The sequence below is a fragment of the Aquila chrysaetos genome, chromosome 15, assembly GCF_900496995.4.
Source record: "Aquila chrysaetos chrysaetos chromosome 15, bAquChr1.4, whole genome shotgun sequence".
Classification (NCBI taxonomy): Eukaryota; Metazoa; Chordata; class Aves; order Accipitriformes; family Accipitridae; genus Aquila; species Aquila chrysaetos.
This window is the reverse complement of record NC_044018.1, coordinates 30180574-30206338: the sequence shown is the minus strand read 5'-3', so window position 1 is coordinate 30206338 and position 25765 is coordinate 30180574. Positions and strand designations below refer to the sequence as shown.

General features: G+C 64.1%; 4 protein-coding genes across 5 annotated transcripts; 2 read left to right on the top strand and 2 right to left on the bottom strand.

The window, feature by feature from the left end:
• The first annotated feature begins 147 nt into the window (after nucleotides 1–147).
• PFDN5 (prefoldin subunit 5) lies at nucleotides 148–2197 on the top strand. The gene is made up of 6 exons (XM_030036964.1): nucleotides 148–269; nucleotides 862–964; nucleotides 1293–1324; nucleotides 1500–1574; nucleotides 1703–1808; nucleotides 1893–2197. Exons 1-6 carry the CDS (start codon nucleotides 198–200, stop codon nucleotides 1970–1972), a joined length of 468 nt encoding a protein of 155 aa, XP_029892824.1. The 5' UTR covers nucleotides 148–197; the 3' UTR covers nucleotides 1973–2197.
• Nucleotides 2198–2392: 195 nt separating this feature from the next.
• Nucleotides 2393–10940, bottom strand: LOC115350896 (zinc finger protein 883-like). The gene is made up of 4 exons (XM_030036972.2): nucleotides 10493–10940; nucleotides 8220–8790; nucleotides 6709–6712; nucleotides 2393–3354 (listed from the first exon to the last, which is right to left on the bottom strand). Exons 1-4 carry the CDS (start codon nucleotides 10707–10709, stop codon nucleotides 2752–2754), a joined length of 1395 nt encoding a protein of 464 aa, XP_029892832.1. The 5' UTR covers nucleotides 10710–10940; the 3' UTR covers nucleotides 2393–2751.
• Nucleotides 10941–13720: 2780 nt separating this feature from the next.
• ASB8 (ankyrin repeat and SOCS box containing 8) lies at nucleotides 13721–17503 on the top strand. Of its 2 annotated transcripts, XM_030036950.2 has the most exons (3): nucleotides 13723–14126; nucleotides 15106–15210; nucleotides 15690–17503. In XM_030036950.2, exons 1-3 carry the CDS (start codon nucleotides 14010–14012, stop codon nucleotides 16320–16322), a joined length of 855 nt encoding a protein of 284 aa, XP_029892810.1. In that variant the 5' UTR covers nucleotides 13723–14009; the 3' UTR covers nucleotides 16323–17503. The 2 variants fall into 2 exon arrangements, with proteins under 2 accessions (XP_029892811.1, XP_029892810.1); XM_030036951.2 differs by lacking the exon at nucleotides 15106–15210 and having other exon boundaries at nucleotides 13721–14126.
• Nucleotides 17504–18001: 498 nt separating this feature from the next.
• Nucleotides 18002–24341, bottom strand: PFKM (phosphofructokinase, muscle). Its single transcript, XM_030036904.1, has 22 exons — nucleotides 24114–24341; nucleotides 23369–23442; nucleotides 23180–23257; nucleotides 22788–22977; nucleotides 22379–22544; nucleotides 22237–22281; nucleotides 22040–22148; nucleotides 21865–21960; nucleotides 21673–21765; nucleotides 21468–21593; nucleotides 21111–21175; nucleotides 20961–21024; nucleotides 20736–20882; nucleotides 20403–20473; nucleotides 20221–20308; nucleotides 19987–20139; nucleotides 19722–19886; nucleotides 19548–19609; nucleotides 19335–19446; nucleotides 19124–19223; nucleotides 18795–18900; nucleotides 18002–18654 (listed from the first exon to the last, which is right to left on the bottom strand). The coding sequence occupies exons 1-22, from the start codon at nucleotides 24202–24204 to the stop codon at nucleotides 18507–18509; spliced, it is 2349 nt and encodes a 782-aa protein (XP_029892764.1). The 5' UTR covers nucleotides 24205–24341; the 3' UTR covers nucleotides 18002–18506.
• Between the last annotated feature and the right edge of the window lie 1424 nt (nucleotides 24342–25765).

Genomic DNA, 25765 nt, shown 5'->3' with positions numbered 1-25765 from the left:
GCCCCTTCCATGAGGGGAAGGACCCTTTTCCCTGGGGGGGGTATTGGGGCGCTACAAGAGAGCTCCCCCACACACACTTTGGGGGGGGCTGCTGCGTCCCTCCTCGGAGCGCTGCCGGCCGCCGGCCGCTAGGGGGCGCGCGTCCGGCGGAGCAGCGAGAGACGGGAGGGGGTGCTAGAGCGTCGCGGCGGCCCAAGATGGCGCAGACGGTGAACGTGGGGGAGCTGCCGCTGCCGCAGCTGGAGCTGCTCAAGGGGCAGCTGGACCAGGTGGGGTCGGGCCGGGGGGGGCTGTGTGGGGCCGAGGGGGGCTCTGTGGGGTCGGGCCCGCCCGCCTGGGGCTGTGTGGGAACGGGTTGGGCTGGGAGGGGCTGGGGGATGATGTGTGGGGCCTGACTGGGCTGGGGGGGTGGGGCTATACTGGACCAGACTGGGCTGTACTGGACCAGACTGAGCTGTGGAGGCGGGAGGGGATGTGTGGGGCCAGGCTGGGCTGGGGTGGGAGTGACAGGCCCGGACTCGGGGTGGGGGGGGGCATGTGTGGAGGCAGACTGAGCTGTTTGGAACTGGGGGAGGTGTGCTGGACCAGACTGGGCTCTGGGGAATACTGAGGTAGAAACTGGGTGGCTGGGTTGAGAGGGTGACAAGGCTGGAGGGAGCTGATCGGGTGAGTTGCCTCAGCCCCATGTCACCCTGTGTCACACTGGCCTGGGGACACCGCTGGGTGTGGGACTGTGGCCCCCCCCTCCGTGACATCTCTTGGGGCTCTGGCACTCGCTCTTTGGGGCTGTTCGAGGCTCCCTCCTGCTCCCCCCAGCCGCGGGGGCCCCCTCCCCACTGACAGGGCTGTGCTCTCTGCCAGGAGGTGGAGTTCCTCTCGTCCTCTATCGCTCAGCTCAAGGTGGTGCAGACCAAGTATGTGGAAGCCAAGGACTGCCTCAACGTGCTCAACAAGAGCAATGAAGGCGAGTGGGATCCCCCCCATCCCAGCTGGACCAGGGGGGGCTGTGCCAAGCCCCCAGAGGCCAGTACCCTCTTCCCTGGCCTTCCTGGCCCTGGCTGCTCCCCCAAAATCACTCCTTCCTCCCTAGGGCTGAGACGTACCAAGTCCTGCTCTGAGCAAACCACCCAGAGCCCCCGTGTCAGCTCTTTTGGCCCAGGCTCTGGCACCTCGTGCCCGGCAGGGAGGCTGAGGGGACTGCTGGAGTGGCCCAGATGTTACAACACCCTGCCCAGATGTTGAGTTGTGGCCCTGTGGGTTCCCCTCACTCGCCTCTGCTTGCTTTTTCACAGGGAAGGACCTGCTGGTGCCCCTCACCAGCTCTGTATCCTTTCTCACCCCCCCAAATTCACTCCCCTTGGGGCTGTTTGTGCCAAACCAGTGCTGCCGCCATCACGCCGTGGTGCCGCTACCGGGCACACCCAGGCTCTGTCCCTGCCTTTCCTGCCAGAGCCGTGTAACCCTCCCGGTTCCCCGCTTTCCCTAACACCCCCTCCCAGATGTATGTCCCAGGGAAGCTCTCGGATGTCGAGCGTGTCCTGATCGATGTCGGAACCGGCTACTATGTGGAGAAGGTGAGGGGCGTGCATGAGGGACACTGTCGGGTTTCGGGGGGGGTGGCTCGGTGCCTTTCCTGGGGAACTGCTCCCCATGTTTGTGCCACGGAGGCCCCCCTTAACTCCCTTGCTGCCCCTTCTCTCAGACAGCAGACGACGCCCGAGACTTTTTCAAGCGGAAAATCGACTTCCTGACGAAGCAGATGGAGAAGATCCAGCCAGCGCTGCAGGAGAAACACGCCATGAAGCAGGGTAAGCAGCTGGCTCCCTCCTCGCTCTTGGGGGGCACCCCCAGAAGCCCCTCCCCGACTCCCCAGCCCCCTTCTCTCCCTGCAGCTGTGGTGGAAATGATGAGCCAGAAGATCCAGCAGCTCACAGCCTTGGGAGCCACGCAGGGTGCAACCACCAAGGCTTAGCCTTCAGCCTCACAGGCCGCCCTCCTCACCATCGCCTCTGGGATGGGAGCCGAGGCTGGAGGGAGCTGCGGGGCGCAGCGCAGCCCCTGACCCCATCCTGGCTCTCCCTATCCTGGTTCTCCAGCGCCTCTTTCCACCCCCATGGTGCCCGGCAGCACCAGCCCCCCCGTTTTGTAGGCAGCATCTTGCTGCCACGGTGTGGAATAAATGAATTGACTTCTCAAAGCAGGGTGCTTTTGGGGGTGGCGTTGGGGGGGCTCTGCCAGGTCTGTGGCCACACGATTTGGGGCAGCCTTATCCCAGGAGTCCCGCTGCTCCCTCCACCTCTAGCCTCTCTCGCCCAGCTTTGCAAGGCCTCAGCTAGGTCCCCCCCAACACCCCTGTGGGGCTTTTTACCCCCCTGAGAAAAAATAATCCACCTTCCCCCAAACAGAACAACTTTATTCCATGGCCAAGGCCCCATCCAGCCGCGCTCCGCTTCCCCGGCGCGGGGTCTGCCTGGTGGTGCCCCATGGCTTCTACCCTACGTGTGTCCGTCCCGTCCCCCCCCCCGCAACCCCGGTATATACATCTATAGGGTCCATCCCCTACAGGAGGGTCACCGAGGTCCAGCCTGTGTCCGTTGGGGGCCACACGAACTATAACGGTGTCCGGCGTGGCTTGGCGTCACCTCGTCCCCCTGCCCGCAGCGCAGTCCGTACGTCCCCTGGTGTGGTGTCGCCTCGTCCCCCTGCCCGCAGCGCAGTCCGTGCATCCCCCTCGTGTCCCCCCAGCCGGTCTCAGCGGACGAAGAGGGGCTTGTGGACGCGCTTGTGGCGGTTGAGCGTGGCACTCTTGGCGAAGCTCTCCCCGCACTCCACGCAGATGTAGGGCTCGTGGCCGTGAGCCTGCGCCCGGTGACGCTCCAGCTCGGCCCCGTCACGGCAGCTCTGCCCGCACTCCGGGCAGGGCGAGGGTTGGCCACGGGCAGCGTGAACCCGCTGATGCTTCAGCAGGTTGGTGCTCTGCGCAAAGCCGCGGCCGCACTGCCCGCAGCGGTGGGGCCGGGCGCCCGAGTGGGTGCGTTGGTGCTTGATGAGGTTCTTGCTTTGGGTGAAGCTCTTGCCGCACTGCCCGCAGGTGTAGGGCTTCTCCCCGGTGTGGATGCGCTGGTGTTGGATGAGGTTGGAGCTCCAGCTGAAGCTCTTGCCGCAGTCCCCGCAGCGATACGGCTTCTCCCCGGTGTGCGTCCGACGGTGCTGAACCAGGTGCGAGTTTTGGCTGAAGCTCTTGCCGCACTCCCCGCAGGTGCTGGGCCGTTCCCCGGTGTGAGTCCGCTGATGCCGCAGCAGCTTCGACCAGTGGCTGAAGCTCTTCCCGCACTCGTTGCAGATAAAGGGGCGCTGACGGCCACCCCGGTGCCGTCCCCCTACGCCCTCCCCCTCTTCCTCCTCACCGTAGCCCCCCGCCGACGTCGCGGCACCGGAGCTGGGCTGCCCTCCTCGTTTCTTGCTTTTGGGGGCCAGGGGGCTGTGGGGGATGACGGTCTGGATGATCTCGTGGGGCAGGACCTCGTCCTCGCAATCGCTCACGATGCCGTCGTCGGCTGCGGGGGCGGGGGGGGGGGTAGAGAGGCTGGGGAGGGGGCTGGCACCCCCACCCCAGGGACAGGCATCCCCCCCCAGAGATGGGTCCCCCCTCCCCAGCCCACCCTCGCCCCCTCCTCACCGATGTAGACCCTCCGGACCATGTCCCCGTCGTCCGAGTCGTGCAGCTCCACCACGCAGGGCTCCTCCTGCTCCATGGGGGCGGCCGGCGGACCCTGGTGTCCTGCAGGGCAGTGGGGAGCCCTGAGCTCCCCCATCTGACACGGGACCACCCCCACCACCCCCCCTCCCGAGACCACCCCTCAGGCTCCAGAAACTCATCCTGAATTCCTCCTCCCTGATGACAATTTGCATCTCGTTTCCTGTTGCGCCATGGCCAGTTCCTGTGTGCTTGGGCCACACCGGAGCATGCGGGAGCTGGGCTCAGAGCTGCTGGGGGGGGCCCCAGGTCCCTTTGTGCCCCCCAGGTCCCTTCATGCCATCCCAAATCCCCTTATGCTGCCCCATATCCCTGTCCGCTGCCCCAAATCCCCTTGTGCCACCCCAGGTCCCGTCGTGCCGCCCCCAAATCCCACTGTGCCACCCCAAATCCCCTTGTGCTGCCCCAAAATCCCTTTGTGCGACCCCACATCCCTTCGTGCCCCCACCAATTCCCTCTGTGTGACCCCAAATCCCTTCGTGCCCCCCCTAAATCACTCCGGGGCCCCATTCCGCCGCGTTACCTGGGCTCCCGGGGGGGTCGGGGGGTCCCGCTGCTTCTCCGGACTCGGCCCCACTGCTCTGCCCTGGCGTTGGCTCCCGAGATCTGGGGTGGGGGGGCATACGGACACGGGTGGTTATGGCCCTGCAGCTGCGGGGGGGGCACTTGTCCCCCACCCTATGGATCTGCCCCCCCCCCCCCCCAGGACTGGGGGGGGGGAGCTGCAACCTCCCCTTAGCCCTTGCGCATCCCCCCCCCGCCTCCCCGGGGCGCCCCCCCCGCCGTTTTGCTCCCGGACGAGTCGTGTCCCCCCCCCCCCCCCGCTCCGTTCGGGGGTCCTGCAGCACCGGGGGGGGGGGGGATAGATCCGTCCCGGGGGGGTCCCTGCGCCCTCACAGCCCGGGGGGGGGGGGGGGGGGCCGGTGCCGGGCGGCGGCCGGGGCCATTTTGGCCGGAGGGAACCGGCGGAGGGGACCCGGTTGGGGGGGGGGGGGGGGGAGGCGCGGGGACCCCCGAGCATCCCCGGGGCCGGGAGGGGGGCGGCCCCGCCGCTGCCCCCCCACCCTTCCGTCCCCCCCCCCGTCCCCCGGCGCTCACCGGCCCCGGCGCGGCGGCGCCTCCGCCGCTTCCGCCGCCCGCCCGGCCCGAGGGGGCGGCGGCTCCGCGCGGGGCCCGGCCCCCGCCGAGGGGAGGGGGGGGGGCGAGCCGCAGAGACCCCCACGGCATCGCGGAGCGACCCCCCCGGGTGCCGGTGTGCGTCGCCAGGGTGCCCGCAGCCCCCCAAAAGCACCCTCACCCACCCCCCAGGATGCTCGCTGCACCCCAAAAGTGCTGTACCCCCCCCTCCGGGGGTGCCTAGGGCACCCTAAAGCTGCCTGGACCCCCCCCCCCAGGATTCCCAATTCACCCCTAAGGTGCCTGTACTGCTCTCCTGGGGTGCCCAATGCGCCCCAAAAGTGGCTGCATCCTCCTCCCCAGGGTGCTCGGGGCACCCCAGCGGTGCCTGTACCCCCCTCCCAGGGTGCCTCGTGCACCCCAAAAAGTGCCTGCACCCCCCCCCACGATGACCACTGCACCCCAGAAGTGCCTGTACCCCCCTCCCAGGGTGCTCCGTTGCTGCCTCTACCTCCCCAAAGATGCCCGGTGCACCCCAAAAGAACCTGCACCCCTCCCCAAGATGCCCCGGTGCACCCCTGCCGTGCCTGTACCCTTCTCCTGGGGTGCCTAGTACACCCCAAAAAGTGCCTGCATTTCCCCCAGGCTGCCAGCTGCACCCTAAAGGTGCCTGTACCCCCCTCCCAGGGTCCCCTAGCATTGCCTGTACCCCCCCAAAGATGCTCAGTGTACCCCAAAGTTGCCTACATCCCCCCCAGGGTGCCCTGTGCACCCCAAAGTTGCTCACAGTCCCCCCTTGGGGAGCCCTGGAGGTGCCCGCTGCATCTGAAGATGCCCACACCCCTCCAGGAAGCCTGGTGCACCCCAAAAATGCCTGCATCCCCCCATTCAGCATGCCCAGTGCACCCTGAAGGTGCCCACCGTCACCCCCCCCCAGGGTGCCCCATTGGTGCCCAGTGCACCCCAAAGCCACATGCACCCTCCTGCGATGGAGTGCGGTGCACCCCAAAGGTGTCCGTGATCCCCTCAAATGCCTGGGGCACCCCAAAGGGGTGCACCCCCCCCCCAAAGCTGCCCAGTGCACCCGACAGGTTTCCCAGTGCCCACCCAAAGATGCCCAGTGCACCCCCAGAGCTGCCCACTGCACTCCCCAGGTTGCCCAGTGCACCCCAAAGGTGCCCAGTGCCCCCCCCAGGGACCCTGCCTCACCCCCACCCCAGGTGTTCACACAGTGCCCAAATGCCCCCCCCCGGGGTGTCGGGGGGTGCCGGTCCTCTCCCAGGGACCCCTCCCCACACTCGAGACCCCCAGCTCTCCCTGCTGGCACTCGGAGCCCTGCTCAGGGGTTTTGGGGGGGGGGCCTGTGGCACTTTGGAGTCTAAATGGGCTGAAAAAGATGAATTTCCAGCCCAGTGCCACCCCCGCACCCCACGGCGGGGGAAACTGAGGCACGGCACAGCAATCCCGCCAGACCCCCATGTGTCCTTTGACTCTAAACTGGGCCCCCCCCAAATTGGTGGGGCACGAGAAAGAGGGGCTGGAGCCACTTCCCACGTGAACTGGCCCATTCCGGGGGGGCCAAATGGGTCTCGGGAGGAACGCCAAGCCCCCACCTGCATCTAGGGGGGGAAGGGGTCTTGCACATCGCCCTGGGACGGGGCACGGGTGCTGCAAGGCCGATGCAGCCCCCAGCCCCCCACCTTTGTTCCCTCCATCCCCTCTCCCTCTCTCAGTTCCCCCCCCCCATTTATTTTTGGGGTGGGGGCCGCAGCACCGGGGCTGCAAGGCACAAAGGAAAGCCGAAGCACCAGGACCCCCCCCCCATCCACCACCACTTCCCTGCCCCCCCCAGCAGCTCCCCCCAGCCCCAACCCAAGATGGGGGGGTGTCCCATTTTTTGGGGGAGCTTCCCAATCTCCTGCCCCCCCCCCCCACCAGCCAACCCCAAGGACAGTGGCTCATCCATGTGTGTCGTTCCCCCCCCCCCCCCCGCAACACCCGCCGGCCTTCGACTCACCTCTCCGAGGCCGAAGGATGGGGTGGCACGATGGGGTCTGGGAGGGGATGGCGAAGGGTTTGGGGGGTCCCTGGTGGGCGGCTTGGGGGTGCGAGGGCTGGCGCTGGCCCCCGAGCGGGAGGCTGGCGTTCGGGGGAGGCCGGGAACAGGAAGGTCCCAGCGTCATCCCATTCCCCCGGCCCTGCTGCCGCCTCGCCGCGAGCCGGATGCTTTTTTCCACTCGGCGAGCAAAAATAGGGGTGAAACCTTGGAAAGGGGGGTCCCCAACCACGACACCCTCAAACCCCACAGCCGAGCGATGGATCCTGGTGGGGAGGACGAGGGGGCTCGGCCCCTTCGGTGACGGGGAATCGTGGATTCGTTTTTTTTTTTTTTTTTTCCCTGCTCCGCTTGGAAAACATTCCCGGACAGGAGGATTTGGGGGGAGTACACGAGGCTCATTTTTGGGGGAGATGGGGGGACGGGGGGGAAAAATGAGCAGCCAGAGCCCCCCTAACCCCCCCACTTTGTGTAATGGCTCTGGCTCCAACCCCGTGCATTCCCCCCCCCGCCGCCCCGCTCCGGCAAAAAAAATGGTTGGAAATTATGCAACGAGGCCGGCGCCTTCATTAACGGGATTGAGCCCAGCTCGGCACCGGCCCTGGGCGTCAGGGTTTTGGGGTGCCTTCGGCATCCCCTTCTGCACCCCACCACCACCCCGCTGAGACCCCGCAGCCCCCGGGAGGGTCTGGGGGTGCAAGGGTGGGGAGCAGCGGGTCCCCGTCCCCATCCCTGCCCTGGGGAGGTTGGGTGGCGCGTGCGGGCGCGTGGCGGCAGCCGGCGTGGGAGCCGTCCCCGCGGGGCACCTGGCGCTGCGGCACCCGGCTCTGCTCCAGCCCCGACCGGGAGGATGGGAAAAACCTTTCCACGGTGGCGTTGGCGTCACCAGAATCGTGCCACCACCGCCACGACCGTCGCCTCGTCCCCTAGGGGTGACGCTGCCCGGGGTGTCCCTGGAACCGCGTGGCAGGACGATGCTCAGCAAACGCCGCTGCTCAGGGACCTTTTATTGATCTCATCGGCAGACCCGTGCGCCCCAAACCTGTACCCACCCCCCCCACAACCCTCCTTGGCTTTGGGGGTGCTTGGGGTGCGGGTGCCAAACCCCGGCTCCGCTGCGGGAGCATCCAGCCCTGTTCCCGGCCGCTGCAGTCCCCAGCCCTTGCCAGGGCAATGCCAGTCCCCCTTGCTGGGGATGCACCCCAAAACCCATCCCCACCCTTGCATCCCCATCCCTCTATCTCCATCCCGGCGTCCCCGTCCCCATCCCGGTGTCCCCATCCCCATCACGCGGCGTGAAGCTTCTGATGCCGATGGAGCTGGGACTTGTGGCGAAAGCCGTCCCCGCACTCCCCACAGATGTAGGGCTTCTCGTCGGTGTGGGTGCGGCGGTGACGGATGAGGTTGGAGCTGACGCTGAAGCGTTTCCCGCACTCGCCGCAGCTATAGGGTTTCTCGCCGGTGTGGGTCCGCTGATGCTGGATGAGGGCCGAGCTCTCACTGAACCGTTTGCCGCAAGCGCCGCAGGCGTAGGGCTTTTCGCCGGTGTGGATACGTTGGTGGGTGACCAGGTTGGAGTTTTGGCTGAAGCCTTTGCCGCAGGCGCCGCAGGTGTAGGGCTTCTCGCCGGTGTGGGTGATCTGGTGACGTGCCAGGTCCGAGCTGCGGCTGAAACCCTTCCCGCACTCGCTGCAGATGGTGGGGCGCAGGCGACCCCCCCGCAGCCCCAGCAGCTCCTTCAGCGGTCCCAGGCCCCCCGGGTGTCCCGGCGTTTTGGCCGGTCGACGTGCCGGCGCTTTCCGTCGCGGCCTCGCCGGGCGGCCAGGTGGCTCACTGCCGGAGGCCGGTGGGCTGGGGTGGGCTGCGGGGAGAGGAGAGCTGGGCACCGGCGGGATGGTGTGGGGACAGGTGGCACCGAGGGCAAGGGGATGGGCCCAGGGCTGTGTCCCGCTGTGCCTTTTTTTTGTCCTATTGGCACCTTCTCCGTCCAGTCAGTCCCTTCTCCACCCCTTTTGCCCCTTCTCCATCCCTTTTGCCCCTTCTTCATCTCTCTGTCCCCTCTGTCCCTTCCCCATACCCTCATCCCCTTCTCCACCCCATTGATACCTGCTCCATTCCCTCTTCCCGTTCTCCAGCCCCTCTGTCCCTTCCCCATCCCTGTTGCCCCCTCTCCATCCCTTTTCCAGCTTCCCTGTCCCCTCTCTGGTTTGGGGACAGCAGTGACACCCCTGTCCTGCTCCCAAGCCCCGCTTTAACTCCCAGCTCAGCCCCCACTGTGTGTCCCCACCAACCCGCCCCATCCCACCCTGACAACAAGTGTCCGGGCTCGGGGTGCAGGAGGAGGTTCACGCACCGGGCAGGATGCGTGCGGATGGCACCACCAAGGGGGACTCGGAGCCCAAATTCCCTCTGCAAACCATGGCTGGAGTTGGGGTACCAGGAAACCCCATGGTGCAGGAGCAGGGCATCCCTGCACCCCAGGATCGGGGCATCCCCATGACATGGGATTGGGACATCTCTGCACCCCAGGATCAGGGCATCCCCGCACTGTGGGGTCAGGACTTCCCTGCACCCCATGACTGGGACCATCCCCATGGTGTGGGAGCAGGGCATCCCTGCACCCCGAGATCAGAGTGTCCTCAGGCCACAGCAATGGGGCATCCCTGTACCCCCAAATCAGGGTGTTCCCATGTCGTGTGATCAGGACATCCCTACATCCCCAGATCAGGGTATCCCAATGCCACAGGAATGGGGTACCCCTGCACCCCGGGATTGGAACATACCTGTGCCACAGAAACAGGACATTCCTGAACCCCCAGACTGGGGCATCCCCACACTGTGCAATCAGGACATCCCTGCACCTCAGGATCGGGGCATCCCCATGCTGTGGGGTTGGGGTATCCCTGTACCCAGGGACTGGGGTATCCCTACGCCGAGAGAAGCGGGTATCCCCACTCCGAGGGACTGACGCATCCCCACACACTGGGATCGGGGTATCCCCATGCTACGAGACCAGGACATCTGCACCCCAGGACCGGAGCATCTTCTCCTTATAGGATCAGGGCATCCCCATGCCAAGGGATCGGGATACCATGGGAATAGCACATCCCTGCACCCCAAGACTGGGGTACCCCCGTGCTGTGGAATTGTGGTACCCCCATACGCTGGGATTGGGGTACACCCATGCCATGGGAATGGGACATCCCTACACCCCAGGACTGGGGTATCCCTGTACTGTGGGATCGTGGTATCCCCACACCATGGGAATAGGATAACCCCACATCCCTGGGACACCCCATATCCTGGGATCAGGGTATCCCCATACCATGGGATTGGGACACCCACACCCTCTGGGATCAGGGTCCCCCCCACCCTCCAGGATTGGGGGATCCCCATGCTGCAAGGTCAGGGTATCCCCACATAGCTGGGTCAGGGCAGGTCCACGGGGGACCCCCAAAAAGGACTCACCACCCCACTCCCCACAATGCCACAGGGACACGCCGCGTGGGGACACCTCGGCCGAGCCCCTCACTGTGGCCAGGTGCCGCTTTGGGGGGGCTCACCTGCGGAGGTCCCCTCCGGCAGCTCGGCATCCTGGGGGTCCCGGGGGTCCCGGGCGGACGGCTCCCCCTCCGTGTCCATCGCCGCTGTCCCAGCACGCTCAGACGGGGGGACCCTGCCCGGGGCGGTGAGAAGGAGCAGGCAAAGAGATGGAGTGACATGGGGGCACCCCCGGGGGGGTCCCGGCTGCACCCCAAGGGGGGTCCCGAACACTTCCATGCCTCAGTTTCCCCTCCTGATGCTGGGGGGGGGGCACCAAGGCCATGGGTTGGGGCTTGAAGCATCCCCCTCCCCATCCCAACAGCATCCCCCCCCCCACCATGCCCCCTACCCCTCTCATGGAGGGGCCCCCCAAGGTCTGGGGGGGGAGGGCTACGCTCACCCCCCCCGACTCTGCCCCGAGCATCGCCGCCATCTCGGGGGGCACCGGGAAGGGGAAAAAGGGGGGGGGGGGGCTGCCTGCCCTTCTTTTTAGGGGGGGTCCCTGGCCCCGACTCACCGCTGCGGCCGGCCTGGCCGGGGGGCCGGGGGGGCCCGGGGGGGTGGCGGTGGGGAGCGATGGGTGGGCTGGCGCGGGAGCGGGGAGCGGGGAGGCCGCGAGCGGAAGGGCCTTCCCGCATGGCCGCCCTCGGCTCCCGCTGGCTGCCGGATGGCGCAGCTCTATGGTCGGGGGGCTTCGACCCCCCGCCACCGACCCCAGATTTGTTCCCCCCACCCCGCCATGGGGAACGGACATCCCCCCCCCCCAGGGGGGTATGGCCAAGGGGTGTGGGAGGAGGTGGGGGGGGCCCCCCCCCACCATTGCGGGCCTGGGCTCGGCAGCGGGACGAGCCTGGGTTGGGGGGGGTTTGGGGTGTCCCCCCCCCCCACCCCGGTGTGTCTGGGGGGGGGTTGGGGTGTCCCCTCCTGCAATGTGTCCGGCTTTGTGGGGGAACGGGGCCCGCCCGGGGGTCCCGCTGGCGCTGGGGGTTTGTGGCTGGGGGGGGTCATTGGGGGGGGGGGGGGGTCTTTTGCCCCCCCCCCCCCCCCGGCCTGGTGCCAAGTGTTCACATCTGGGGGGGGGCACACAGTTCCCCCTGCACCCCCAAAACACCTTATCAAGTGCTTGCAGCTGGTGGGAGCGACAGGACAAAATGGGGGAGGGGCCAGTGCACCCCCCCCCAGCACCCCAATTCAACCAGATGTTGGCAGCTGGGGGGGTCGTTGGGGTGAGAGTCAGGGCCCTCCAGGCCCCCCAAACTCTCCCACCAGATGTTTGCAGCTGGATGAAGCCACCGGTGAGGGGACACACGTGAGGGAGACGGGGGCACCCAATGCCCCCCCCCTCCATTGGGGACCCCCCCCTGGGCAGGAGGGACCCCCAGCTCCCACCGGCTCCCCGCTCAGCTCTATGATTTTAACCCTTCCCAGCCCAAGCAAGGGTTGGGCCAGCGGCTGTTGGCTGGGAGAAGCGGGCAGCCAGACTGGGAGTCACTGGTTTGAACTGGTGGCGGTGTGAGCCAGCAGCGATGGTCACTGTGGGGGTTTGTTGCCATGGCACAGGTGGCTCGGTGTCCCCTTCTGGGGACAGGTTTGGGGGTGCAGGTCCCACTGTCACCTGGCTGGGTCACCCCTCGAGCTCAGCCGTCACCCATCAGGCTGTTGGGTCACCCTCAGGCTGGAGAGTCACCCTTTCGGGGTGTTGGGTCACCCCCCAAGCTGGGCTGTCACCCCTCAGGCTGCCGAGCCATCCCGTGTGACAGGGCTGGGCTGCGGTGACAGCCCGCTCAGGTGTCCGCGGCACGAGGAGTCGTCACACCCGGGCACAGACCTGTCCCCAGCTCAGCCACTGTCAGACTGTCCCCAACAGGCGGAAAAACACCCAAACCCTGTCCCCACAGTGATGCCCCGGTGTCACACAGCTCAAGGACACCCCAGTGTCACCCTCACAGGGACATCCTGGTGACACTCAGCATAGAGACACCCCAATGTCACCCCTGCAGGGATGCCCTGGTGTCACCCAGCGTAGGGACGCCCCAGTGTCACCCTCACAGGGACATCCCAGTGTCACGCAGCGTAGGGATGCCCTGGTGTCACCCTCACAGGGACATCCCAGTGTCACCCAGCATAGGGACACCCCAGTGTCACCATCGCAGGGACATCCCAGTGTCACGCAGCGTAGGGATGCCCTGGTGTCACCCTCACAGGGACATCCCGGTGTCACCCAGCGTAGAGACACCCTGGTGTCACCCTCGCAGGGACATCCCAGTGTCACCCAGCATAGGGACACCCCAGTGTCACCATTGCAGGGACATCCCGGTGTCGCCCGCAGAGGGACATTCTAGTGTCACCCTCCTGGTGTCACCCTCGCAGGGATGCCCCGGCATCACCTTCAGAGGGATGCCCTGGTGTCACCCTTGTGGTGTCACCCTTGCAGGGACATCCCAGTGTCACCCAGTGTAGAGACACCCTGGTATCACCCTCAGGGGGACATCCCAGTGTCACCTTCACAGGGACACCCCGGTGTCGCCCTCAGAGGGACATCCCGGTGTCACCCTCCTGGTGTCACCCTCGCAGGGATGCCCCGGTGTTACCCAGCGTAGGAATGACCTGGTGTCACCCTCGCAGGGACATCCCAGTGTCACCCAGCATAGAGATACCCTGGTGTCACCCTTGCAGGGACATCCCGGTGTCACCCTCCCGGTGTCACCCTCGGAGGGACGCCCCGGTGTCACCCAGTGTAGGGATGCCCCAGTGTCACCATTGCAGGGACATTCCAGTGTCACCCTCCTGGTGTCACCCTCGCAGGGACAGCCCGGCGTCGCCCTCCCGGTGCCACCCCCGCGGGGACGCCCCGGTGTCAGCCGGCACCGTCCGTCCCCCCGGGGCGGCACCCGCGGGCCGGGCCCGGGGCGCTCCGGGCCTGCGCCAGGCCCCGTTGCCATGGTGACGCCGGGGCCGGGGGGGCGGGTCCCCAGGGCCCCCCTCAGCGCTCCCAGCTGGGGCCGCCGGAACCCAGCGGCTGCGCAGAGAGAGGGCGGATTGGTGGAGAGCCGGGAGGAGGGGGCGGGGCTTACGGGCGGGAGCGGCTGGCGATTGGAGCAGAGCAAAGGGCGGGCGGGACCGCCGAGGGCGGGGGCGGAAAAGCCGGGAGGAGGCGGAGCCTCGAGGGACGCCGGGAACCGGATTGGCGGAGAGATCAGACGGGGGAAAGGGGGGGGGGGGGGCACGGCCTCTTCCTGCGCATGCGCCCCTGCGCAGGCTCGTCACTTCCGGGTGGCGGTGCGTTTCCGCCTCCCGCTGGGCCTGGAGCGGCCGCGCCGAGACCGCGCGGACCCCCGGGACCCCCCCGGGACCCCCCCAGACCCCCACCCTGGGACCCCCTGCTCCTCCCCGCGGCGCTCGGTGCGGCCCGGGCAGCTCTTCCGGCCCCTCCCCGCCATAGCGGGGGGGTCCGGCGTGGGCCTGGCGCCGGGGGCTCGGTGAGAGCCGCCCGGGGCATGAGGAGGAGAAGGAGGAGGAGGCCGGCCGACCCGCACTATGTGGTACATCATGCAGAGCATCCAGAGCAAGTACTCGCTGTCGGAGCGGCTCATCCGCACCATCGCCGCCATCCGCTCCTTCCCGCGGGACAACGTGGAGGATCTCATCGGCAGGGTGAGCCCCCCCACATCCCGGCCCGGCGCTGAGTCGCTGCGAAACGCTCGGGAAGGAAACGGAGGGTTTGTAGGGGAGGGGGCCGAGGTGGAGAACCCCCTCCGTGAGCCAACGGGGTGCCCCGGTGCTGCGGGGGCGGTGGGGGGGGGGTCTGCCCCTTTTCGCGGCTGAAGGGCCAGGCCGGGCTGCGGGCATCGCTCCCCGCTGCTTGAACGCCTGTCGGGGTGAGGTTCTTGCGGCTGGGCCCCCCCCCTTGGCCCCGCGGAGGGGGGGGTCTGGGAGGTTTGCCTCTGCCCGGGTCACTCTTGCGGGCAGCGGAGAGCCCTGGCTAAACCTGGCTGATCCGGGCAGCTGCTGAGCTATTTCGGGTGGTGAGGGCTCCGTGGAGCGTCTTAAACCTCCTCGGAGAGGCCCTTTCAAAGCTGACAAGCTCCCGGGTTCAGCCCGGGGCTGTGTCCCACCTGAGGATGCTCCCAGGGCAGCTCAGGCCATGCCGGAACCTTGCCGGTGGCTTTTAAACGGCTGCCAGTTTATTTACCAGAGGCAGAGCACCCCGCTTGCCTTTCCAACCCTCCCCCCGCACTGTGCCCGCTGTCGGCCTCGCACCAGCCATTCCTCGTGATCCTGCCAGAGCAGAGAGCCGACAGACAGAGAGTGGCTGCACGGGTTATACCAGACCCCTGCGGCACCCAGGTTTCTTCGGGCATCGTTTACTGACAGTGAATTAATTAAAGTCAAGCCTGGGAGCAGGGATGCAGACTGTCAAGTGCTTTTGCCCGGCGGCGAGCTCTGTGCAACTGCAGTTCCCAGCCTGAAAACAAACCCCAGGGCTTGTGCGGGAGCATTATGCTGGATATCTATTAATAAATCTTTTCTAACGATGCAAATTGAGGCGCATCAGCTGCTGGCTTGGGGGTGGAAAAGGGCCAAGAACGGGTGGGTTTGCTAATCCCGGCTGCGGTTTCCTGTGCTCTTGCAGGGCGCAGACGTGAACTGCATGCACGGCACCCTGAAACCGCTGCATTGCGCCTGTATGGTGGCTGACGCTGACTGCGTCGAGCTGCTGCTGCAGAAGGGAGCGGAGGTAAAGGCTTTTAAAGATCAAAACAACGTTATATATGCAAAGGTCCCTTTGAAAAGGGTCGGGAGGCGGCAGTGGGTGCTGACAAAACAGCTGAGATTTGAGCTGACTGTTTTAAGCGGTGCTGGTTTTGTGCCCCCTCGCAGGGCAAAATGGGCCCAGGTGAAGGTTTATCGTCCCAGTAGGGAGCGAAATGTTTGGGCCCAGGATCTTGGGGGTGCCCGCTTCTCCGGGGAGGGAGGATGGTTTTGCAGTGGAAACCTGAGGGAAGAATTGAAACCTGTATATTGCCTGATCTTTGGCAGCTCCTTCTGGCTGCTGGGAGGTCGTACCCCCCACTACCTGCCTCGTTTTCCCATCCACTAAATTTGTGATGTGGAAACAGTTTCGTGTGGCACTGGCAGAGCTTACCCTGATGCCGGCAGGAGTTGGGGTACTTCAGTGACCCCCAAATCCTTTCTTCTCCCTCCCCTCTCCTGCAGGTCAACGCCCTGGATGGCTACAACCGCACAGCCCTTCACTATGCAGCGGAAAAGGATGAAACCTGTGTGGAAATCCTCCTGGAGTACGGAGCCAACCCAAACGCTCTGGACGGCAATAAGGACACCCCGCTCCACTGGGCCGCCTTCAAGAACAACGCCGAGTGTGTGCGGTCGCTGCTGGAGAACGGCGCTTTGGTGAATGCCCGCGATTACAACAACGACACGCCGCTCAGCTGGGCGGCCATGAAGGGTAACCTGGAGAGCGTCAGCATCCTGCTCGACTTCGGGGCGGAGGTTCGGGTGGTTAATTTGAAAGGCCAAACCCCCATCTCGCGGTTGGTGGCATTGCTGGTTCGGGGATTGGGTACAGAGCGCGAGGATTCCTGCTTCGATCTTCTCCATCGAGCTATCGGACATTTTGAGCTGAGAAAAAACGGCAGCATGCCCTGGGAGGTGACCAGGGATCAGCAGCTCTGCGAAAAGCTCACGCTGCTCTGCTCGGCCCCTGGTACCCTACAGACGCTGTCGCGTTATGCCGTACGCCGCAGCCTGGGCGTGCGGTTCCTGCCGGAGGCGGTGAAGCAGCTGCCCTTGCCCACCTGCCTGAAGGAGTACGTGTTGCTCCTTAGTTAATCAAAAGACAAGGCGCCAGGGCTCTTCTGCGCCGGCATTCGGCTCCCTTCGTCACCGCTTCCTCGTGGCAGCACTGGGGATGAGGTTGACCGCTTGGTTTGGGACTCGTGGGTGCCGGATTCCCCTCCCCGGCCACCGTCCCAGTTTTCATCCTGCTCTGCTCTTCTGCCTGGGCTGGTGCAGGGCAGCAGGGATCCACCAGTGCCACTCACAGATGTCTCCATGTTGTGTCTCTGCCCACAACGCCTGCTTGGTGGCTCCTCCCACGCGCTCTCCCCTCGATTTCGGCCTCGTGAGATGAGTGATCCCCCTTTAATGGCAAATTATATCCCAGCTGTTGGATTAACCTGTTTTTTTTTTCCCCTTTTTTTGCATTGGGGCAGACTCTGGGAAAGGAAGGCTTTCTGGGTGTGGGGAGAACAGGGAAACCCTCCTTCTTCGAAGGACCTGGGGCAGGAAGTCAAGAGAAGGTGTTGTCGGACCCAGAGAAGTCCTGTGGGATGTGTCGGCTGGAAGTCTGGTGGAAAAACTCACCTTAAGTACACGTAGCGAGCCTGTACATTGTGTAAAAGTGCAGGCTGGCACCTTCACTTGGCGCGAACACCTGCACACAGCCACAGCTGCCCCAGCATGACACCCTGCAGACAGGGCAGACCTTGTGTGTCCGCGGCTCCCGGTGCTTCGGGCAGATGTGGGGCATCCCTTCAACACATGGAAGTGTATTTTTCCCTTCTTATCTATAATTTTTAAGATGCATCAGTGCTGTAGAGGGGAAAAGGGTGGGAATACCTCAAAAGCCAACACTTTGTGGGGCTGTAATTCATGTGAGCGGAGGAAATGTTTCCCTCCCTCCCCAGAGTAGCTCTGCTCAGAGTGCAGAATGCTCCATGCCCCTGAGCAGAGGGTTTCCCTCCCGTCTGCCATGCGATAACCCGCCCGAGCTCTTCCTTTGCTTTGGTTTTGCACCATCAACTCACCATTTCGTTGTTGATTTTATGTACGCGTGTGTATATACAGATTTTAGGAGGAGGCGTGAGGATGTGCTGGCAGCGGGGCACCAGGCAGGACCCCCGTGGGCAGCACCTGCTCTCTGTTCGGCACGGCTCGCTCCTGGTGGCAACGGCATCCGCGCACGCACCGTCATGTATTCACAGAAATAAATGGCTCACCGCGTGCTGGAAGGTGTGTGTGTCGCACACTTGTGGATGGGGTCATTGAGGGAGCGCAAGGGGTTGGCCCTGCTCCTTTGGGGTTCTCCCTGAACAGGGAGGGCACGTCAGGGTGGAGTTTGGGGGTGCTGCTGCTGGTGGTTTTGTTCCCATGCTTGTTTTTGGCACGACGTACAGTTCCCGTCACACCTCTCAGAACAGTAACGTCACATTGTCTGTGATGACGCCTTGTTAAACCCTCATGCTGATGAGTTCTGTGTGGATTTTACCTCCGACTGCAGCCTGCCCCCTCCAATCCCCCTCGCTGCTCCCAGCCCACCCTTCACACCCCTGCCTCTGCCCTTGTCTGGGGTTTTTTTGGATCTTGACAATGCACTGAGCTGCATCATCTTCCACGTGCGTGTTCCTTACCCAGGGATCCTCTGGGAGAGCTGCCCTGTGCTCTCAGAGGTGAAGTGAGGAGGGTAAACTTTGTTAGTTACTTTACAGGAGAAACTTGGAGGAGAAAAATCAGATTATATGTATTTTATTCCTCCCTGTTGTGCTGGGGAATGAAGCTGTCGGGACCAGGGGTGCCTGCAGGGCTGTGGGAGCCATGTTCCCCTTCCCCGGGGGCTGAGCACTGGAAGGTTGGAGCATGATTTGTGTTTGCCACCACGAGCGAGTGGTGAGTTTATTGAAGCATTTTAATTCTGAACTTTTAACACTAAAGTGGTGCCCTAGGGACTCTACCCAGACCACTTGCTCTCAGCTCATCGCAACATCCTGCTGCAACACTTGGGGAACCACTTCTCTGTTTAAAAAGCCCATAAAATACCTAAACCAACCCTGAGGAAACCCTCTGCTTCAGTAAAACTGGTCTTTTGCTGAGGCAGCAGGTGCCCTCGGGGCATGGAGGTGCTGCCTGGCTTCCCGGGGGGTGTGAGCTACAACGGGGAGCGCTTTTTTCGGAGGTTCCCCAGAGCGACACAGGGACATGATCCGGGATGGGGGAAGCCATGCTGGTGATCGCCTCTTAGATGTTGGACTCGAGTGAGATCCTCTTGTGTGTGACATGCTCCAGGTGGGCTTTCTCCGAGGTGTCCAGCTCGATGTTGTACTTGGCCAGGATTTTTAGGATGGGACGAAGCTTCAGCCACCACTGCTCCTTGGGGATGCGGTGCCTGGGAGAGAGAGAGAGGGTGGTGTGATGGTCCTGGGTGGAAACAATGCTGCATCGCCTGGGGAAGCATTCCCAGCCTGTATTTATCCTTCCCGGGGTTGGGGCACGGTCTTGGGGTGAGGGGGGAAGGGGGGCACCTACTCGAAATCCGTCTGCTCCTTGAGGTCGGTGATGGGCTGGAAGACGAGGCTGCGCTTGCGCATACCCAGCAGACAAGCCGAGTCAGCTGTGTTGGCGAAGATCCGACCTGTGAGGGGAGGTGGGGAGCGAGCTCAGCATTTTGGACCCTCGAGGAGGGGAGAGCACCCCCCAAAATCTGCAGGGGAGCCCTTTGTATTGAGATATCGGAACACGCGTGCACGTTGGGAAAGAGCCGGGCATTTTCTTTTGGCCATGCCACCCTGTGGCTGTGGGGAAGGGTAGGGGCCTTTGGAAACAAGGCAGAGAAACCCCCCAGGTGCGGCACCCACCGTGCCGGGAACACTCCTTGATCTTCCCGGTGATCCAGGCCACCGCCTTGGCACCCATTTTGGTGCCGAAGTTCCTGTCGAAGGGGGTCGGGGTGCCGCCCTGCACCAGAAAAGTCACTGGGTGAACATGGGGAAGCCCCGAGCGAGGGTCTCCCAACCTGCAGCCCCATCCCTGGGGGCCACATTCCTGTTCCCTGGGGAGGGTCTGTACCTGCTGCATGTGCCCCAGCACATTTTTCCGGCAGTCGAAAATACCCTTCCCCTCCTCCGAGTAGAGGTTGTAGATGAAGTCGGTGGTGTAGTTCTCGTTGCACCGCTCGTTCCTGCACCAGGGGAGGGAGATGGGCTCATGAGGGGGTGGCATGAGCACGGCAGGTCTCAGTCGCCCCCCCCGCCCCCATCCCATCCCACCCCAGGGATGTACCTGAGCACCAGTCCCCTCTTCACCGTCGTCTTCATCTTCTCAGTTAAATGCTCCACGTTGACCTACACGGATCATGAAATGGGCATTGGGGGGCTTGGAATTGGGAATAAATGTGGCCTGGGGCCATGGTGATGCCTGGAGTGGGGGGACATGGAGTGTGGGGGGGTCCCCAACCTGCAGGTCGTGGATGTTGAAGTGCTCCTCGTAGATGTAGGCGGCATCGGCACCGGCCGCCAGCCCTGCCATGGTGGCCAAGTAGCCGCAGAAGCCGCCCATGGTCTCGATGATGAAGACGCGACGCTTGGTCCCGGCCGCTGACTGCTTGATGCGGTCACAGGTCTGTGGAGGTGGAAGAATTGGGGTGGAAAAAAGGGATTTACGTTAATGGGTGTTGCTGCTGTTAAATGGGGAGAGGGGGCTGGGGGGTGCGGGGCCGCACTGTGGTGATGGTGTTGAGCGCGGTGTCGGCGCCAATGCTGAAGTCGGAGCCGGGGACGTTGTTGGAGACGGTGGCGGGGATGATGCAGAGCGGGATGCAGAGCTCCTCGTACTTGGCCCTCCCCTCCATCAGCTCCAGGCTGCCCGTGAAAGCCTGCGGGCAGCAGGGCGCAGGGTGTCGGCACGGGCACGGTGCCGGCAGCTGCCTACACCCTGCCACCCCTTCCCCGCTCACCTCGAAGCCGCCGATAATGATCAGCCCGTGGATGCCGAAGTTGCTGATGGTGGCGCTGATTTCCTCAAAGTATTTCTTGGGCAAGGTCCTGGGAGGGTGAAACCTCCCTGGCTGAGCCTGCCTGGGTTGGGGGGCTTGACATGGGGACCCCCCCATGGGGTTTCCCCCGGGCGGTGCATTACCTCTTTGTCCCCAGTTTGGATCCTCCCAGCCCTGTCCAGCTGCCGACCCTTTCCCAGCTGATCTCTTCCAGCTGGGGGGAAAGCAGCAAGTTAGAGGGGAAGGGGAGAAGGATTTTGGGGTGCACCAGCCTTGCCGTGACTGTATTGGAGCGATATTGGGGTAACCCGGTGCCCCCCAGGCCGGGGGACAACAGCGGGATGAAGCATGGTGGTGCTGGGGTTAGGAAGGGGGTCGAGCACCCCCATCCCAGGGGATCCCCTTTCCCTGTGGGGCTGTGGCTGCTGCTTTTCGGGGCCATACCCCATGCACCCGCTTTTCCTCGGGGATCGCACCTTCCCGTAGGCGAGCCCTTCGAAGCCATCGTGCACCGCCAGCATCCGGTGCCCGTGGATGAGTCCGATCCGCACGGTCGACCTGACGGCCGCGTTCATGCCGGCAGCCGGGGCGCCCACGTTGAGCACGGCCAGCGTGTAGCCGCTCTGCGGGGACGAAGGAGCCGACGTTGGAGGGGTTGTGGGGTTCAAGGGGACCCCATCGCCCCTTCCGCGCTGCCGTACCTTGGTGGAGGGAGGGCGGATGTGTGCCAGCAGCTTGTACACGTTCCAGTTGTTCTGGAAACTCCTGCAAAGGGGGGGAAGGTGGTTGTGGGAGCCCCGGGGGTGGCCGGAGCCCCGGGTCCCCGCCACGGACAGGGTGCAGACACTCACCGGCCCCGCAGCTTCAGGGCCTCATCAAAGCGTCCCTCGTTCATCGCCGTCGTCACGTCTTTGGTCTGTGGGGAGCAAAGATGGGTGGGTTGCAAAGATGGATTGGTTTGCACCACGCCGGCTGGGTTTGCATCGCACCAAAAGGCTTTGCATCACGCCCGGCCAGGTTTGCATCATGCCGCGTGACTTTGCATCACACTGGATGGGTTTGCGTTGCACCAGCTGGCTTTGCTCTACATTGGATACGTTTGCATCGCACCGCACGGCTTTGCGTCGTATCAGCCGGGTTTGGGTCGCACCCGTCTGTGAGGAGTGCAGGGGGTGTTCCTGGGGGTCCTGTCCCCCCCCCATACTCACCACCTGGACGCACTCCATAAGGGGCAGGCGCACGGCTTGGTTGCCCGAGAGGCTGACGACGCAGGCGGGGGTGTCGGGGGTCCCCTCCAGCAGAGCCATGACAGCTTCAACACCCATCCGGCTGCCCTGTGGGGACAGGGATGGGGACATTACCCCCCCGGACCCCCTTCTCCCCCTAGGGCCGGGGTGGGAGGGAGCTGCCTACCAGGATGCGATCAAAGGCGGAGGGTGTCCCGCCACGCTGGACGTGGCCCAGGATGGTGACCCGGGTGTCATATCCCAAACGCTTCACCACCAGCTGCAAGACAGGGATGCGCCTGGATCCGGCCCCGTAGCGGAACCAGGAAAGGGCCGGGGGAAAAAAAAAAGGGGGCTTGCTCTCCCCCTCCCCACTCACGTTTTTGATGTCGTCAGAGGTGATGGCCTTGCCGTGCTTGTCGATGGCGCCCTCGGCCACGATGATGATGTTCAACCTCGAGCCGCCCACGCGGGTCTGGGAGGGGGAAGATGGGGGGTCACAACAGGGATGGGGACAGGGATGGGGACGAGGCGCCTGCTGGAGCCCATCCTACCTCCGTCAGCCTCCGGCACAAGTGATCTTCCCAGTCATCCTCGGGGGGGGACTCGGGGATGAAGACCCAGTCAGCGCCGCAGGCCAGGGCGGTGATGAGCGCCAGGTAGCTGGGGCGGGTGAAAAAGAGGCCGTTCAGAGTTTTTTCCTGACTTTCTTTATCGGGAGCCGGATCTGGGTGATGGCGCGGGGACGTACCCGCAGTGACGACCCATCACTTCCAGCACGAAGGTCCGCTGGTGGCTGCGGGAGACACGAATTTCATCCCACGGCAAGCCCGAGTGGGGCCTGGACACCTGGGTCCCCCCCGGTGTGGGGGACCCGGGGGGGTCCCCGTCACCTCTGGGCCGTGGTGGTGATGGCATCTACAATCTCCATGATACGGTGCAGCGCCGAGTCGGTGCCGATGGTCATGTCAGTGCCGCAGAAGTCGTTGTCGATGGAGCCCACCATGCCCACGATGTTCAGGTAACTCGACTTCTTCGCCTCCTCCGCCGTGATTCCCCCTGCCACAGGGTGGGACACCCCCTTTTCCCTCTGAGTCCCCCCCCCCCCAAAACATCCCCACGGGGCCAAACACCAGCACAAACCTCCAGCATGGGGAAAACCCCACCTTTTTGTGTACAACCCCCCCGATTTTGGTGCAGACCCCCCGATTTTGGTACAAAACTCCCTTTTTCTTTTCACCCTGCGGATGAAATCTTGGGGGGGGGGGTCCCATGGAGGGGGACACACACACACTCACGTACCCACTTTAACCAGCTCGGCCAAGAGGCTGCTCCACTCGGCCCGGAAGGTGTCGGCGCCGGTGAGGCTGCCATCGCCGCCGATGACACAGAGGTTGGTGATGCCGCGTTTCACCAGGTTACGGGCGGCTTTCAGGCGTCCCTCCCGAGTCCGAAAATCCTGGCACCGGGCGCTGCCGATGACCGTGCCCCCCTGCGGGACCCCCACATGGGTGCTGGGTCACCCACCCTTGCCCAGCACCCCTGTGTCCGTCTGTCCATCCCTCCCCCCCCCATCCCGGCTCCGGTTTCGGGTTATTTTCAGGCTTGACCCCGGTGCCGTGGCGTAGGGTTACACCGTACCCCCCACCCCTGCCATCGGTGCACTGAGCTGGCTGGGCTCAGCCGCTGCTCACCAGCTGCAGCATCATGGAGACGCTTTCCCACGTGGCCTCCTTGATGTTGTCCCCACCGTCCACCAGCCCCTGATAGCCCTGGGAAGGGGGGACACACAACCTGATGTTGAAACGACCCCCCTCCAGGGTTGGGGGGGGTGGAGGTGTGTCTGGGAAAATTGGGGAGGGTGGGTGGGTGTCAGCACCGACCTCATGCACGAAGTAGACCTTGGCACCGGTGTAGATGCCCACCCGCACCACGGCGCGGACGGCTGCGTTCATGCCTGGGGGAAGAGGAGGAGAACGTCACCCTGGGACACCCCCAGGGACCCCCCCAAAGCCATCATTTCCCTCCACCTTGCACAACACCCAGCTTGCCACCCCCCAAGCCCCCCCCCCCCCCCCGGCACGGATCCGGCCCCGCAGCTGCCCAGGTTATTTTTGCCCCGTTGACATTTAGCAGCGGCGCCGCATGACACCGGGTGACAAGCGCGGTGGTGGTGGGTAGCCAAGCGGAGACCCCCGTGGGCTGGATGAGGCCCCCACCCCTCCCAACTGTGGGGTACCCCCCTCATCCCTGGGGTCACCCAGGTGGAGGACAAGCTTTGGGCTGAATCCCTGCGGTTTTGGGCAACGCCAACACTTCTCTGGCATTGGCTTCATGCCAGAGTGCTGCTGCCGTCCCTTCAAGCCCCCCCAAATTTTGGCAGGGGGTACGTGCACCCAGACACCCCTCTCCACCCCAAAACTCCCCTTAACTCTACCCCACGGCTTCCTCACCCCACCGTCCCCCCAAGGTCACCCTGCAAAACTGCAACCCGGAGAAAACCACTGGAGCAACTCAACCATCCGCAGGATCTGGCCACAAAGTCCCGTTTTCACCTGGTTTCTCCCGAAAATAGGGCCCCACCCTCACGCAACCACTGGCTTTTGGGGCCACCGGTGTGTCCCTTACCCTGGGCGTCCCCCCCAGAGGTGAGGACGGCGATGGCTTTGCCGGCACCAAGGTTCTCGGTGTGCCCATGTCCTGGCGGTGTCTGTGCCATCTTCTTGGCTGGAAAAAGAGGAAAATTGGGTAAAAAAAGGCTGGGAAGGGTGGCGAGGTCCCCCCCGGTCCTGCTGGCACCCGCAGACTGGCACCCGCAGCCCCGCCAGCCCCTAAATTGGGCCCCCGGAGGGAGGGACGGCCCTGCTGGCAGCGGGGGGGGGGGGGGGGGTGTCCCCTCCCCGGTACGGTGGGGGCATGGGGGGGGGGCATGGTCCTGCAGGTACTGGTCTGATCTCCTTACTGGTGCTAGTCTGTCCTTCTTACTGGTTCCAGTCTGTATTCCCTGTTGGTAACAGTCTGTATTCCCTACTGGTACTGGTCTGCTCTCCCTACTGGTGCCAGTCTGTATTCCCTGCAGATGCCAGTCTGCCCTCCTTACTGGTGCCAGTCTGTATTCCCTGCTGATGCCAGTCTGCCCTCCTTACTGGTGCCAGTCTGTATTCCCTGCTGATGCCAGTGTGTCTTCTTTAGTGGTACCAGTCTGTCCTCCTTACTGGTTCCAGTCTACCCTCCTTGCTGGCACCAGTCTGTATGCCCTGCCAGTGTGTCTTCTTTAGTGGTACCAGTCTGTCCTCCTTACTGGTGCCAGTCTACCCTCCTTGCTGGCACCAGTCTGCTCACACTGCTGGTACCAGTCTGTATGCATTACTGGTACCAGTTTGCCCTCCCTGCTGGCACCAGCAGGCACTGACCTGGCGGGTGTCCCCCTCTTGGGGCAGAGGGGAGGAAGGTGAGGAAGAGGAGGATGGCGGCAAGGGAGAGTGCGGCCGAGACGAGGAGCCGGGAGGTCTCGGGGGAGAGCTCGGGGACGGTCACCATCGCCCGCCCGCCGCTGTCACCGGAGCTGCTGTCACCCGAGTGGCTGAAACTGGATCGGCTGTAACGGGATCGGCTGTAGGGATCGGCTGTAGGGATCGGCTGTAACGAGATCAGCTGTAACGGGATCGGCTGTAACGGGATCGGCTGTAACGAGATCAGCTGTAATGGGATCGGCTGTAGGGATCGGCTGTAACGAGATCAGATGTAACGGGATCGGCTGTAACGGGATCAGCTGTAACGAGATCGGCTGTAATGGGATCAGCTGTAATGGGATCGGCTGTAACGGAATTGATCAGCTGTAATGGTATTGGCTGTAACAGGAACCGCTGTAGGGATCGGCTGTAACGGGATCACCTGTAATGGGATCGGCTGTAATGGGATCAGCTGTGGCAGGAGCGCCCATGGGGACCAGCTATAACGGGATCAGCTGTAATGGGATCAATTGGCTGTAAGTGGGAGTGCCCACAGGGACCGGCTGTAATGGGATCAGCTGTAACAGGTTCGGATGTAATGGGATCGGCTGTAGGGACCAGCTGTAACAGTATCGGCTGTAACGATATTGGCTGTAACGGGATGGGCTGTAACAGGATTGGCTGTAGTGGGTGCGCCCACAGGGACAAGCTGTAATGGGATCAGCTGTAATGGGATCGGCTGTGCTGCAACTGGCTGTAACAGGATTGGGCTCGCAAAGAGCATCAGTACCAGGGTCGGCTGTAGGGATCAGCTGTAACAGGATCGGG